This window comes from Lacerta agilis, chromosome 5, assembly GCF_009819535.1.
Source record: "Lacerta agilis isolate rLacAgi1 chromosome 5, rLacAgi1.pri, whole genome shotgun sequence".
NCBI lineage: Eukaryota > Metazoa > Chordata > Lepidosauria > Squamata > Lacertidae > Lacerta > Lacerta agilis.
In genome coordinates, this window is record NC_046316.1 from 49,550,992 (window position 1) to 49,566,547 (window position 15,556).

The window sequence follows — 15,556 nt, forward strand, 5'->3', positions numbered from 1 at the left end:
CCTGAACGCAGTGTCCGATTTGCCTGGTTCGGGTGTCTATTTGCTCCTTGAAAAATAACCTTTCTAACCCCTCGGTCCCCGCCATCCTCCGATCATCGGAAGTATATTATTTCGATACTGCATAATTTTTGGACTCTCCACTCAGTGGCTTTCATAATCCCCTAAGCAGCGAGTCACGTCCGCAGGAGGAGATGCCCCCTCCCGATAATCCAGTCAAGCACCCATCCATCAGCTACCATGGCAGCAGACATCCTCCTAGGAGCTTTCTATTGTCCTAACGCAGAAGAAACCTTCAATGTGTATTGCACCCACCCTAGATCCATTCACCGGTTCCTGCCATCCTCCCTGAAATGCAAAACTTGTTTTTCCCCTATGTAAATTTTACTGTAACCTCCTCTCTCCCCTCCCCATCTCTGACGTTTCTGTGATGTATTTCGCTATGTATTCTGGGCTATCGCGGGAACTTTTAAAAGTCCAGGACACCCTTTGTTCGGGGTTCAGATTTATCTGGAACCTATTGCGCAATAAACTTTGTGCTTTGCTTTGCTCTGTGGCGGCTGGACTCCTTTTGTTCCGCAACGTCTTCAGGTCTTTGCCTGACGATCCAGGTGGACGGGTAACTTTGTCCTCAGGGTCTCCGTTTTCCGTGACAGTCCCAAAAACTGTAAGGACAGAGAAGCACAGCTGTTCTCTCTGCAAAAATATAAACGCTAGCAGTTCTTCAGGCATGCCTCTAGCCCTAATTGCAAGACAGAAGAAAGAAGCAAAGGAATACATTTTGCAGTAATCCTTGCGTTAGCAAAGCTGGAGATTATTTTATTTTATTTTTTAAGTGAGTAAATGTGATTTGAATGTTCTTTAAAAGTATAGTGGGTACATAGTAAAGGAAGAATCACAGGTGGGTCGTGCAATTCTAGGATCCTGGGCAGGTGAATTAGTCATTTATTTAGTATTTCATAAAAAGCTCCTAACATACCTGCAGGAATGTGGCTTGGGCAAACTCAAAACAACACTGGACTGTGCCCTGCATTGAGCAGGAGCTTGGACAAGATCCCCTACAAGGGTGGGAAGCCTTGAGCCCAGGAGCTATATAAGGCTCTCCAAACCTAACACTCCAGTCCTGTGCTTTTGCCTGGCTGGAATGTGTCCACCTCGTGTGCCTGGATAAAAGACTAATACCTTTGAAGCACATTCAGAGCACATTCTTTCCCTCAAAGAATTCTGGGCACTGTAGTTTGAGGGTTGCTGGGAATTCTAACTCTGCAAGGGGTAAACAACAGTGCCCAGAATTTTTTGAAGATAAGAATGTGCTTTGAATGTTCTTTAAAGGTACACAGTGTATTGTGTGTCGACACGTGGATGGGTGACTCCCTGGAAACCACACGTAAGCTGCCTTGGGGTTCATGACAGAAGAAAGGCGGGGTATAAATGTCGTAAATCTTCATGGCAGGAAAGTACCCAGCTGAACAAAGGTAAGAGTCCATTGCTCTGCTTGCTTTTGCTGGCCCTGCCCAGCACTGGCATGCAACTCCTGGAGCGTTGTCCATGAAGGGATGTAGCCCTTGAGCTGAGAAATATTTATTTATTCAATGCATTTATATGCCACCTTCTATTCAAAACATTTGAGACAACCCACAACAATATAAAATGCAAAGCCATTCAGATCATTATAATTAAAAAATAAATACGACACCACCCAAAGAACCAAACTAAAACACAGCAAGCTCATACTAATGAGCCTCAAAGGCCTAGCAAGTGAGTTTACAACAAGAGCTGAAAGCACATCACTGTTGGTGCATGCCTTACTGCCCACTACAGACAGACAAGGTCCTTTCCCCATCTAAAAGTCTATAATTTCAGCAAGAGTTGGGGGCATCAAGGGAGGAGACAACGATGGCTGTGTACACACTAAAAATGTAAAGCACCCCCCAAATAATCCTGGGAACTGTAGTTTAAGGGTACTGGGAGTTGTAGCACTGCAGGGAGGGAACTACGGTTCCCAAGATTGGGGGGTGCTTTAAATGTTTGGTGTGTACACAGCCTATATCTTTGATCAGGATTTTCAAATGTTGGCCTGCATTCCTTAGCCCAGAAAACATGAAGGCCCATGAAGAGTTCTAGTGATGAAGCTAAGAGGGTTTGGTTCTGAGCACTGCTTAGAAGGGAGACCACTTGAGAATCACCACCTCTGTCGCCTTGTGCAGATAGCATTTTATTTGTGTGCAGGGGCCAAATGTAATTGTGCCATCTGGTCCTGCCCCTTGGATCTCCATGCACTAATGAGCACATAGACCATAGCTGTCAACTTTCTCTTTTTTTGCGGGAAATTCCCTTATTCCAGCGCCATTTCCCACTGCAAAAAAGGGAAGGTTGACAGCTATGGCCGTTTCCCACTGCAAGAAAAAGGAAGGTTGACAGCTATGTCATAGACTGGCACGAACCTGTTCCCTATTTCCTGTGTACAGATCATTATTGTAGGAGTCAAAGTGCATTGGGTTCTATGCACCCCAACACAATAGAAGTTGATCTCACCAGTGGGGCACGGCAAATTATCACAATGCATAGGAAAAATGTTAGCAAGGGTGGGGGGGGGGTTGTCTGATCACTTTGGCAGAGGAGTGGGTTACAAATAAGATGGCATTTAGTACCCTGTAAAACAGACTGTAGGTGATTGCCATCCAGTTTCATGATTGTCTTCTAGGACTGGTCTTAACTGTAGAAAGTCACTCTGCTACTAAATGAGCAAAACAGTCTCTGTCAAAGTGTCCGCTATTGCCTTCCCCTTCAGTTCTCATATCACAGGGATAGGATCGCCAACATCCTGGCTTTCTGTAACAGGGCACACAGTTCAACTTCTCATGGCGTAGACCTGAGAGATGCAAGGTGCGGACTGGGTGAAAGGGTCCTTCTAAAACAAGGGTAACCAAGTCTGGGACTGATGGGGCTGGAGTCCAACAACATATGGAGGGTCACTGGTTCCCCATCCCTCTTCTATAGGCAAATTACACTGGTGTGGTTGCAAGATTCACAACAGCATTCCAATGAATTGGAATTATCTGCCAAAATGTTCGTGGCATCAGTGAAAGGTTCAAAGCTACATCAGGGTGTCCCATGCTGCTGACTAATCCATAAACTCCTCAGGAACTGTATGTAAAAACAATTGCCTTTCAAGCTCAGCTCCTCATCTGGAAAGTTGGGCCATTTTAGGAGTTTTCTGAGACTGAAGGCCTACATCCAGAAAACACAGTTAAGCTGTGGAGGAGGGGTGTTGTTTGGAGGTATTTTGCAATTTTACTTCTCACATCAACTTTTCGGTTGAGCTTTCTTCTATAAACATCAACCATGGCAAATAATGCAGCTCCCCCCCTTTTTTAATGAGCTTCTCATCATTTCCTTGAAAAGTCTTGTGACAGTTGGCTTGTTAAAAACCTCTCGTATCACAAGACACACACCACAGCAAAGTAACCCTCGAATGAAAAGTCAGAGTACCCTCAAGAAGTACGGCTCAGGTCACAGTCAGGGAGAAGAAGAGAGCATCTTTTATGGGTAATGATGTCCTTGTCCGTTCATTCTTTGGGTTTCACTGCATGCCAATTGGCAACTTTGACACCAATGGGCTGTCTCCTCCCACTTGACCTTTTAAGAAAGGGGCTATTTACATCTTATTAATGGCCACTTCAGCACCCAACCCCTTCTATCTCTTAACAAGATCCTGAATCCAAGGAAGGACCTCCATAGCAAATTCCTGTCCATAAGCACAAACACAAATTGCCAACACACCAAACTGAAGAAGCAGGCTCTGGTTTATCTTAAGAAGTAGTATCCACACTTTCTTATGAAAACACTTTCCCAAACTTCATATATGGAAATAACCGCACTTGGATTCAGAGACACTAGGCAATATCTTGTAGTTACCATACTTAGAGCAGACCCACTGAAATAAACAATTCTCTAAGTATTAGTTGGATGTCAGTCACTCTTTCTGAAGCAATGCTTGTCACTAACATGTGCATTGATAAATACCGGTATGTCTAAATATTTAATACTTTGTGTAATCTGGGCACCCTGTGTGTAATATTTTACCCTTGATACCAGAGGATATAACAAAATTCCACTACCATTAATATACCGTATGTGTAAACACTCCGCCACTATTTTACCTCCTACCTTTGTTGCTTTGGGTCTATGATACATATGCTTCTACGTCCAAGATAAGCCTTTATGGCTATATCAGCAGGAGGCCTCAAAGTCCACATAAATGCATAATACTGTTCAGATACCCATTTAACCTGAGAATAATATTGCAGCGGCGTTCCATAGGGATGCTTCAGCCACACACATATTGCTCAGTGTTATCAGGGGGACCAGAGGGAAAAGGACAAGAAGCCACTACAATTGCTAACCTGCCTTATTCTTAGATGCTTGGACAAGCAGAAAAACGATGAAAGCATAATTTTAAAACCTTGCAGTGTACTTGCGACTAGTGATTCCCAAGGGCAGAAAGTAGCATGGATGAGATTCAAATGATTTCCTGGCGGCACGTTGGAAAGCAAAGTGATTTGGAGAAGAGTGCGTAGCACCTCTGCAGGTATCAGGTTCATTCCATGTTGGTCAACTGTGAAAGCTAAGCATGACATCTGGATTCTGATAACGAAACAATTTCGCCCCTCGCTGTCCTGCCTGCCCTTCTGCTGCAGCAGACACATTCCTGTTGTCTTTCCTTTAAACCCTTCATTTATCTGCCTTCTTAATCAGGTTTGCCAACTCCTGATGCTCAGAAAAGCAAGTCAACTCTCATCCTCATCCAAATTGCAAGAGAGGCTTATATATTATGTGATCTAAAATAATACATTTTAGATTGCTTTTTATTTGCCATCTGGTTTCTGAGCCTTTAGGCTACACTGAGGTCAGACATTTTATTTTTTTATTTTTACTGCAGATACATGGTGAAGAAGAAAAAAGGAAAAGGGAATAATGGATGAGATGAAGCGCTTTCATACATACAGTACCAGGAAAAACAATAAAGAGAGTGAACTCAAGCTACAGTGAACTTGAACTATGCTACCTCATTCTAATAGCAGCACTTGCAATTTACCACCAACTAGAAGTTAATACTTTGACTGATGCATACAGAATAAGTGAGATGCTTCTGATAAAAGAACATACACAATGCTTTTCTTTATATATTCTCCGAACAGCACGGAAACAGCTAACAGACCAAAAGTGTTTTGTTAAATGCATACTGAATGCCAGACACTCAACCTTGTTTCCTATGTGTGTCCTTATTTTATCATTCTACCTCTGTCACAGCAAAATGAATCTTTAAATAGTTAATTTGGGGAACACACAATGTATTTTCACAAACATGAAAAATAGCCATGGGGCTATGCCAGTGGCTGAGCGCTCTTCATAGAGGGGTCTTTGGAGCTCCTTCCTCAGGGCCACTTCATCTGTTGTGGCCTCAAAAGGGTGTTGGTGCTAAAACCTTATTGATATGGCAGACCTCCACATTGAGTGCATACAGACACCCAACTGACCACAGTGTAAATTTGCTAATTTCTTAAATGTATGCTTAGGTACACCAATATAGAGGACCATGGCTGGTTGGCTTTGTAGTATTCTGCTACTCTACCCCATTACTGACTTGTTCTGCTACTATACATAAAGACTATTTCTTCATGCATTGCCCTAGTGCTGTTTTCTCAATATTTCCTGATTCTTTGTTTAGGGGGAAATATGGTTAATTCTGTCCTTGTAGTCTTAAAAAGTTTATTCATACTGATCATGGTGTTGTTTTGATCAAGTCAGCAGAACATTGCCTCCTCTCTCTCTCTCTCTCTCTCTCTCTGCCTTGGAAGTTGTTCTCTTTCTCTTCTTAGGGGGAAAACCCCAGGATTTAAAAAGAAGATTTTGTTGCATTTAAACCTGCACAGCAGTGGGTCTGTCAGGGCAGAAGTCCAGGGTGCCAAACAGCAAAAAATATACAGGGGGCCCTGTAAGGCTATTCATCTCAGGATGATTAAAAAAAAAAAAAAAAAAAAAACACACCTAGCTGCTCCATTGCTGAGAAGTCTTCTGTTGTATTGCTACTAAGCTTGTGATGTGTTGTTTTAGATTATCCATGCCTTATTTTGTATGCATGTTGTCAGTTTTTTAAATCCACTGTTGTGATGTGTGCATATGCATGCATTTCCAGAAGCATATGTGACTTTTGTAGGAACTTTATTCTGCTATATTAGCACCACGTTAATGCTGGAACAGTTTTTCATGGTTGGTACCTTATCCTGCATAGTCTACATGCTTATGATGACCAATGCCTGAAGAATACAGATCAGCCTCTCACAACCTGATGCATGGCTGTGTTGTTAAGGCTGATGGGAGCTGCAGTCCAAAATAATCCAGAGGGCATTAGGTTGAGGAAGTCTGGTGTATATATTATGGCCTATCACAATCTGAATGAAAACAAAATGGAAATGAACAATCATAAAATAGTATTATGTTTATTATTACTTTGCAGTTAAGATTGATCATGGGCACACATACTTCACACAGCCCTCATTATGAAAAACCTCATCAAACACACCAAAAGTCCTGTTAGAAATATCTTTTTAAGCAAATACTTCAAATCTTTCAAAATACATAAAAGCACTTAGAACAGAAATCACAACAGAGCATAAAATAATGTTGAAAAAGTAGGAAAGGCACTACTCTAGAGCTTGTAGCTCAAAGCATAAACCTTTTCTGCTCACTGTCGTCGGCTATGGATTATGACTACTGATGAAAAATTTACCAAGTGGTAAATTTAAGGAAACTTTTTGCACTAGAATAAGGCCCACAACTTCCACTACAAATCTGGAAAGATGGTGGGGGGTGGGGAATCACTCCACATTAAAAAAACAAAACACCACCAGACCACCCCACAAAAAAAACCTTACAGTTAGATTCTAGTTTCATTTGTACTGGACCATGGTGTTGGTAACTTCTGAAAAATGCTTAACTTCACCCATGATTGAACCTAACTGCATGTATGCCAGGAACATCACACACTCTACAAGAATCACCATGTTGAAGCCAAACCATGTGGAATACATCTTTCAGACAGTATAGCTCCCACATGGACGGCCACTAGATTACAACGTATGAAGTGGATTTTAATATTGGGATTAATCTTTGGGAAATGGCGAGTTATTGTTTAACGGTAGAATTGCCAAGAATCACTGTGGTGTTATTATTTTGCTTTATCTGTATTCCACGTGGCTTTTGTGTGAATTGTCTTACTTCTATCCTTTATGTACACATGCTCAGAAGGTTCCATGGCTCATTTGTCCTACACAGTTATAGCACTGCTCATAAGGATGCACGAGAAAGAAACTTTGGTGCCACTTGTCATCCAAAAGGCTGTATGGCTGGCATTTAGCAGGTGCAGAAAATGCTCCACATTGAGGATTCCAGCTTGGGGGGGGGGGGGCTTCAAACATTTTTCATTATGTAGGAGTGGTGTCAGTATCATTTATTTTAAGCAAAATACACCTGCTGCAGAAATCATTGTGTAAAGCATTATTTCTAGACATTGAGGGATTAAAAAGAGAAGCAAAAGCCATGGTGATCTGATGTGGTCCAACTTTTTAATCGACCATAGAAACCACAAAGCTCAGAGACTAGCACTGGTGTACCACTGGCACCACAATAGCGCCTCTGACGATGCCACATTTTTAGAAAGATCACTGAGTCTTATGACACCTTGAAGGCTGACAGATTTATTACAGGAATAGCTGTAATGGGCTACAGACTATGTGGGCCACAGAATAAAAAACATTTATTAGTCTTTTAAGATGCCACAAGACTCTTTGTTGTTTTATAACAGATTAACGTGGCTTTCCTTCTGGAAATCATTAAGGTCATGTAAAAATCATCGAGACAATCTCCCAAGAGGGTGAAAAGACCTTACTGATGGGCTGGCTAGCAAAGCATGTAGGATAATAATTAGTATTGCCACCTCATGAGAAGAGAAGACTCCCTGGAAAAGACCCTGATGTTGGGAAAGATGGAGGGCACAAGGAGAAGGGGACGACAGAGGATTAGATGGTTGGACAGTGTTCTCGAAGCTACTAACATGAGTTTGGCCAAACTGCGAGAGGCAGTGAAGGATAGGCGTGCCTGGCGTGCTCTGGTCCATGGGGTCACGAAGAGTCGGACACGACTGAACGACTGAACAACAACAACAACCTAAAAAAAACCATTTCAGGTTTGAGCAATCATCTCATAATGAACATATGGATATATCCTTAGATGTTTGCAGCCAGTAATGCTCAATCATGCATTTTTAAAATACAGATAATCTTCTCTCTCCATTATGGGTGCTTTGTATTGTTTCCATTTTGATCTACAATGCAAACACACATGTTGAAGTTACAATGATCTTCTGCTGCAACTGGGGATTCCTTTCTTTAAAAATGTTTAGGCCTGAGATGTTTGTTTAAAACACATGCCCAGGTATTATGCTTCTTGCAAAATGAATTAAACTAGTATGATGATTACCATTATTGTGAATTATGCTAGTGGTGGGGTTTATAAAATTAATGCAAATATTGCCCTCAAGCAGTAACCTGCGTGCAGACAATAACATATGGTGTATGAGAATCAGGAGATGAAATGGAACCGAGCTCTCCTGTTCCAATGTGAGTTATAAACAGGCACCAGAAAAGTGAAAATGATAAATATTTTATATAAGGGAGGGGGAAGACAGTGCACAAGCCAAGTGCAACCTGTCATAGAAAATTGAAATGATAATATTGATGTTAAGTCAGTTACTTTTTCTTTCTTCGCTGCCTTTAATTATGCATTTATTTATTTTGCAAAGTAATTGCACACGTTGTTTTAGTGGACTGCAATGGTCGTCTCTCTACATAAGTATATTACAAAGAAGCCATTGCTTTGCAAGGCAAGTGATTATATATATATATCCTAAAAGAAACTGCGGCTTTCCCGAAAGTCGTATTTACTGGTCCGATGGGGGCGGGGAGCGGGGATGGCACTACCAATCTGCAGCTAGTAAACAAGAGGTGAGCGCGAATCTGCGTGTGCCCTCCGCACGAAGGTTTACGGTAGAGCACTGGCTTCACAAAGCCTTTGATGTGCCAAAAATTCAAAAGCAAAGCGAAGTGCGACAGAAGACTGGAAACATCCTGGAAAAAAACTTCCAATCTTTATCGAGGCCTATGAGTTTCTGGTACCTTGACGGGCATAAATCCAGCTGATGGAAAAATAAATACAGAGTAAAGCCTTTCAAACATAAATAACTTTTACTGCCTGGCAAAGCACCCGCCCCATCTGTGCCCCAAGGAAGAAGAACACGAACATTTTCTGGGCAGCCTGAGCGTGCTCTCCTTCGGGTTGAAGGATTTCATCACTTGCTTTGCAATCCTGCAGGAATTTACGAGGGGCTCTGCCATTCCCTTGCCTCGCCGCGCAGGCAGGAAAAAAGGGCTGCATCCCGCGGCACCCTTTCCTGCCCTTGCTGCCGCTGCGATTCTTCGCCCTCGCGAGGAGGCCCCTGCCTCTTTAAGCAGAGACTATGACATCACCCGACCACAACTCCCAACAAGGACACCCTCTCGGCCGCAGGCACCTCCCATTGATCTCCAGGCTCAGCAACGCGTGACGTCATAGGGATGAAGGAGCGCCCCCATTGGCGGAGAGGCCCGGGATAGCCGCGCCTTCCGAGTTAGAGCGGGGCCAATCAGAGGAGAGGAGTTTGTCTCCATGTGGAAACCATGTGGTTCTGAACAGGAGGAGGAGCCGGGGCTGATTATACTGTAACCCAGCCAGGCGGATCAGAGTGCAGCCGAGGCAGCCCCGGCGTTTGCGTTGCGGCCTCGCTGATGAAACTTCGGGCGGGGGGGGGGGGAGGCGGGGGCTGCGCGTTGACGCTGCCAAAGTCTTCACGCCTTGTTTGTGTGCGTGTTTTTTTTTTTTTTTAGAAGTTGTACAAAATGGCATTGGATAAGCGCAATTTTAAAAAGTTTTAGGGAAGCTACATGCGGGGAGGGGGGCTGCAGCACTTTTTTTTTTTTTTGCAAATGCAGGAGGTGTAGAGAAGAGAAGCCAACATCTGCTCCTCAGCATTTTCTGCGCGAGGTGTGAGAAATCAAGAATAAACCGAGAAAGATGCTTGGTCCCCGAAGGGGTGGGGGGACGCGCACGTGATTTCCCTGGAGGGGATTACAACGCACGAAACCGACAGCCCCACGAGACTTTCAAATCGGGTCCATGGGGACTGCAGTGTTAGTCCACGGAGGCGTTATTAATACTCGTATTGCTTTCTAAAGCCAGTGCATTGCTGCTGTCGCCCCTCAATTTATCCAAATAGCTTGGAGAGCGCCCCCCAAAATATGGGATAATCAAAAAGTTCGCATTAATGAGAGTGCTGCTGTTTACATCAAGTTTCATATTTATATAGGCCTTCCTGCAGGAGACACCTGGCGAATTCAAATAAATAAGGCTGTAGAGGAGGACATAATGGAGGCGAGGAGTGTTCCTACCGCATATGCCTTGCTGATTCAAAGAGAATATAAAAAAAAACCATTAAACTGACAGCACCATTTAACAACACGCAGGTCTTCCGCAGTAAGCAAAATTACTGTTTTGAGTTCAACTACTGTCAGCACCGACAACCCACGTAAGATAACTGGACTGGAAGGGCTACTTCTACATAACTAGCAAGACAATGCGTAGGTTGCTGCGTTGATGTAATCCCTTGTTGTTTTCTCCCTTTCTTTGGCATTGGATGAGATGAGGTCTTTTTAAAAAGCTTGGAAGAGGTTTTTAAATTCTCTGGAGGGAAACTGATACTGTACTTTGGCGCAGGTTTGTTTTTGTAAGCTCAGAGAGAGGCGAGCCTGACCCAGTTATGTACACCACCTTCACCTGTACTAATGAAAGGAGGTGACCAAGAGACATGGACTGGTCCCACACGGGCCAAGTTGCCGAGAAAGAGAACTGCGGGCGCCACCCCACCCTCGTGGGCTACCTGACTACTTTGGTCTTTGCCTACGTGACTTCCCGGAGGAAAGGGAGGGAATGAACGATCGCGGGGGGTGGGATCCTGCTCTATTAATTTAGCTCATCTGCCTTGTGTGATCCGGCAGCGTCAAGCGAAGGTCCCTCCACCTGAGTCCTCAAAAGTCTGGTTGGGCGACTCAGGAGGAACAGGATTTACAAGGAAACAAGCTGGCTTCTAAATATATTTCCATTGATGACAGCAAGGCCTTTGCCATTGCAAAGCTCGACGACCAGGAGGAGGAGGAGGAGGAGGGGAGGCTTTGTCGAGTCTTCGCCCTCCACCCTCCTCCCGGAAACAATACCCATATCCACTTCTTCATTAAAAAGAGAGAGAGAGAGAGAGAGAGAGAGAGAGAGAGAGAGAGAGAGAAAGCGATCAACAAAGGCTAAGCGAGTTGAGCTGCAATGGAAATTTACACGGGGGGATTGCGCGGGGGCGACAGGAGGGGGGAGCGCTAGATCCGTCAGGCCCACTTTGTCCGTGGGGCCGAAACAACAAACGCACAACCCAGAGACTGCCTGCAAGATGCAAATAATAAACTTAAACCCAAGGGGAGCGAGTTATTTCAACCCCCCCCCCCACTTCTTCCCCACTGCAGGGGCTGACGCGATGCATTGCTTTATTTATTTCCCCCCCCCCTGACCTTCCTGGTACAGTAGATCACACGCCAGCGAGGTTTGGTTAAAACGATCCCCGGCTTGTTATTGTTCTAAGAGCCCCGCGCGAAGACGTTGCAAACGAGCGTTTCCCGACGGATTGTTATTTTCGCTGACGGCGACGCTAGCGAGGGGGGGAGGGGTGCTGGGGCAAATCCTTTTCCACCAGAGGGGGAAGGGGGAAATGCACATATCTGTCTATTTGGCTACCCCGCTTTTGTTCCCTTTCACTTATTATCCGGCTCGGTTTTCTGGAGGGAGGGGGGAGGGGAGGGGGGAGGAGTGCAAGAGTTTAAAAATATAAACAAGCTCCCTCCTCCCTTTTCCTTTCTGCTTAAATCTTCGAAGTATTCCGTTTGTCTACTAGCCGAGCATAAAGTTTGTTTTGCATTGTCTCCCCTCCTCCCTCCACACCAGCCCCTAGTTTGGCCAGTTTCGTTCCCCCCACCCCTTTGACACATTACCAGTCTTTTATGGGAACGGGAGATCTCAGAAAAACATGCCACAAAGATGCAAATATAACATGATGACATTGTTCTGGGTCACTTTACGGATAGCACGGGTTCTGGCTTTGCTTTGTTTCTGTTTCTAAAAAAAGAGAGAACTATACAAAAACAATGTTTTTCTAATTCGATCGGGTGTTGTTGTTGTTTTTTAATAAAAAACACGAAATCTCTTGGTGCATTAAAAAAAAGAAATACCGTATATATTTGCTGGGATGTGGTTGTAAGGGTGAAACTAACCGAGAGTTTAGCCTGATCTGGTAGCCCCGGCTCTCTGTCTTTCTGTCTTGTTGCATCTTCATGAAGGTTTTCTTCATTTTCTGTTGTCATCGCACATGCCTGGCTCTCTTTATTTTTTTATTTTTATTTTTAAGGAGCAGCAGAAGAAGGAACCAAACATAACCAAAACTCCACTTACTTTTGTTTTCCTTCTCGATTTGCTCCAGGTAACTGGCTGCTTCCAGCAAAATCTGCACGTTCTGTAGGAAAGTGTTGATCTTCTCCATGGAGTCCTCGCTGCTGGTGTTGAAAATGTCACTGAACGGGCACCTGGACATATTATCTGCCACTGGCAGTTGCTGCTGCCGCGGCTGCCCTACGCCAGGCTCCACAGCATCCTCTTCACATTTGAATTCCTTCCTCGGCCTGCCACGTTTCCCCATTGCTTCTGCAAATGGAAACTTTGAAATTTTTAAAGCCCTTTTGGCCGACTTTCCTCCTCTTGTTGCAGTTTGTGTGAGTGTGTGTGAGAGAGTGTGTGTGTATGTCTAGGAGAGATTGAATGAATCAAGGGACCTCTTGATTCAAAGACTCCGGGCAGGTCCTAGTGCTGGTCTTTTTCATTGTCTATTAAAAATGGGAGTTCATTTCTTTCTTTCTTTCTTTCTTTCTTTCTTTCTTTCTTTCTTTCTTTCTTTCCCCTGTTTTACTCAAAGGATTGAGCAGAGGTCAACCACATTTATTTATTTAAAAAACATAAAACCCATATTAGAATAAAGCACAGTGCATTATAGGCAAAAATAGGTCCCCTGACCCCAAGGAGCTTACAGTCTGATTCTCTGTCAACCACTGGGGGAGGGAAGTACAAAGGTAGGGAGGGGAAAACTTGAGCAAATGAAGTTACATGATGTACATAAACCTGGGTTACAACTGGGAATAAAGGTTAAGCAAAAATTGTGTCTAGAAAAAGTAGAAATAATTATAACATTATTTTTCATTTTCTAATGAACAACACATACCTTTCCCTTTTGTCATTTCAAGTGTAAGTCACATAATCGTTAAGAAACTTATACAGTACCTGGATAAGCCGGTATTATGGTGTTTTTCTTTTTCTTTTTCAAAATTCTAAAAAAAACCAAAACAGTGTAAAATATGAATTTGTTTGCTGGTTGACATAGCCCACAACTGAATCTGGAAAAAAAGAAAAAATGGAAAAGGTTTACAAAATGGCAGTAGATGACTAGAAAATAAGAACAAAGATCTTTATTCCTAAATGTTAAAAGGCTTATTTGAGTTGGACATGTAACACTTTATCTCTAAAAATTTGAAGCATGAATATAAAATGCTTTTTAAAAACTGAGATGGGCATAGGAGGGTGTTGTACACTGAATTTTCCTATTGGTGTGAAATATAGTACAACATGACAATGGTATATCAATTTTAAAAAACAACAACAGGTATGCTGTTTAAAAAGGAATATTAAAATCTGGGACAGAAACACTGGCATCATATGCAGAAAAACTAATACAGTAATCCCCACATCTGAATTCTCTCTCTCTCTTACATTTCCCAACTGATAAGATCTTGTAGTTTGAAGACCAAGGAAATGTTATTTCCCCACAACAGATGAACTTGCTGTGGAAGAGACTCATAGTTCCTCTGAACAACTGTGCAACAACTTAGTCTTGATTGTGAAATAAACAATAATCAGGAAGGACTGCCACAGAACTACCACGTGAAAGACAGAAATTCAGTAATTTAGCACACATATGATATGAGCATCATTTCTCATGCTGCACTGTCAGGAGCTGCTGGATGCAGCTGCCCCATGTGGTTAATCACTGAACTGCAGGCGGTAGTTTCTTTAAGTAATAAAAGTACCTTCAGACCCTGGTCTGACCCTGCCCATCCAAGCTGGCCATGGGATCTTCCTGGGCAGAAAGGACTACAGTACTATAACAAGCTTCCTGTTCCAGTGATGCCTCACCTGAAAAACAAGGTTTTCCTGAGGAGTGGCATGTTCTTGTTTCCTGGGTCTGGTTCCTAGTTTGTCCTCTGGTTTTTATTTGCTTTATTGGCAAAATATTAAAAGAAACAAACTCATAAAATATCATGCGATACAGAAACACCCTGTTTTACATCATGGAATCTTAGGGATTTCTGTTCTATTCATTTTTGTGTGCTTTTTATGTGTATTTATGTTGCTGTCTTGCTGGTTTTCAGGCTGTGTTTCTGCTTTAATGTTTACATTCTATATTTGTTTTTCAAGCTGTACACTGCTTAGAGGTTTTCAAAATGCTAAGTGGTACACAGTATAAATGCTTTTAAACAAGCAAAGGAATACATTTTAAAAAGGTGACATTCAACTGTGATCATGCCTCCTTGATGGTGAATGGAAAGATAATAGGTTCACAGAATTGTAGATTTAGAAGATACCCCAGGGGTCATCTGGTCCAACTCCTTGCAATGCAGGAATCACATCTGACAGATGACCAAACTGTGTGAAATATACTCGGAGTCAAGTGTGAATTTCATGCTCTTTATTCAGCTCATAGTAGTGAGGAATGCAGTTCCCCCAAAACATCTGCTTTATATACACTATTTACACAATGGGCCTCACGTGATTGGCTAATTCTGGGATACTCCTGTATGCCAATCGGGTTGCGGATTCACTTCCACCTGGAGCTGGATTGTGTCGCTCTTGCGGACCAATCAGACTGCTGCATTCTGGATCCTATTGTTCTAGGACCAATCAGACTGCTGCATTTTGGATCCTATTCAACTCAGTACATAACACTGTGTTTCAAAACCTTCAATGAAGGAGAGTCCACCACCTTCCAAAGTAATCTCTTCCACTGTCAAACAGCTCTGTCAGAAACTTCTTCCTAATGTGTAGTCGGAATCTCCTTTCTTGTAATTGTTTTGGGTCCTACCTTCTGGAGCAGCAGAAAGCAAGCTTACTCCATGTGACAGCCCTTCAGATATTTAAAAATGGCTATCATATTTCTCAGTCTTCTCTTCCCCGGCTAAACATCCCCAACTCCCTCAACTGCTCCTCATAAGGCTTGGTTTTCAGATCCAGTATCATCTTGTTTTCCCCACTCTGTACATGTTCC

General features: G+C 43.1%; 1 protein-coding gene across 2 annotated transcripts in view; it reads right to left on the reverse strand.

The window, feature by feature from the left end:
* Nucleotides 1-13,001, reverse strand: part of MXI1 (MAX interactor 1, dimerization protein) — an 83,900-nt gene extending 70,899 nt beyond the window's left edge. Inside the window, exon 1 of one of the 2 annotated variants that reach the window (XM_033149710.1) lies at nucleotides 12,640-13,001. In XM_033149710.1, coding sequence (XP_033005601.1) covers nucleotides 12,640-12,883 — 244 coding nt within the window. In that variant the 5' untranslated portion in view covers nucleotides 12,884-13,001. The remainder of the gene's footprint in view (nucleotides 1-12,639) is intronic. The other variant, XM_033149709.1, reaches the window with a different exon arrangement.
* Nucleotides 13,002-15,556: the final 2,555 nt, after the last annotated feature.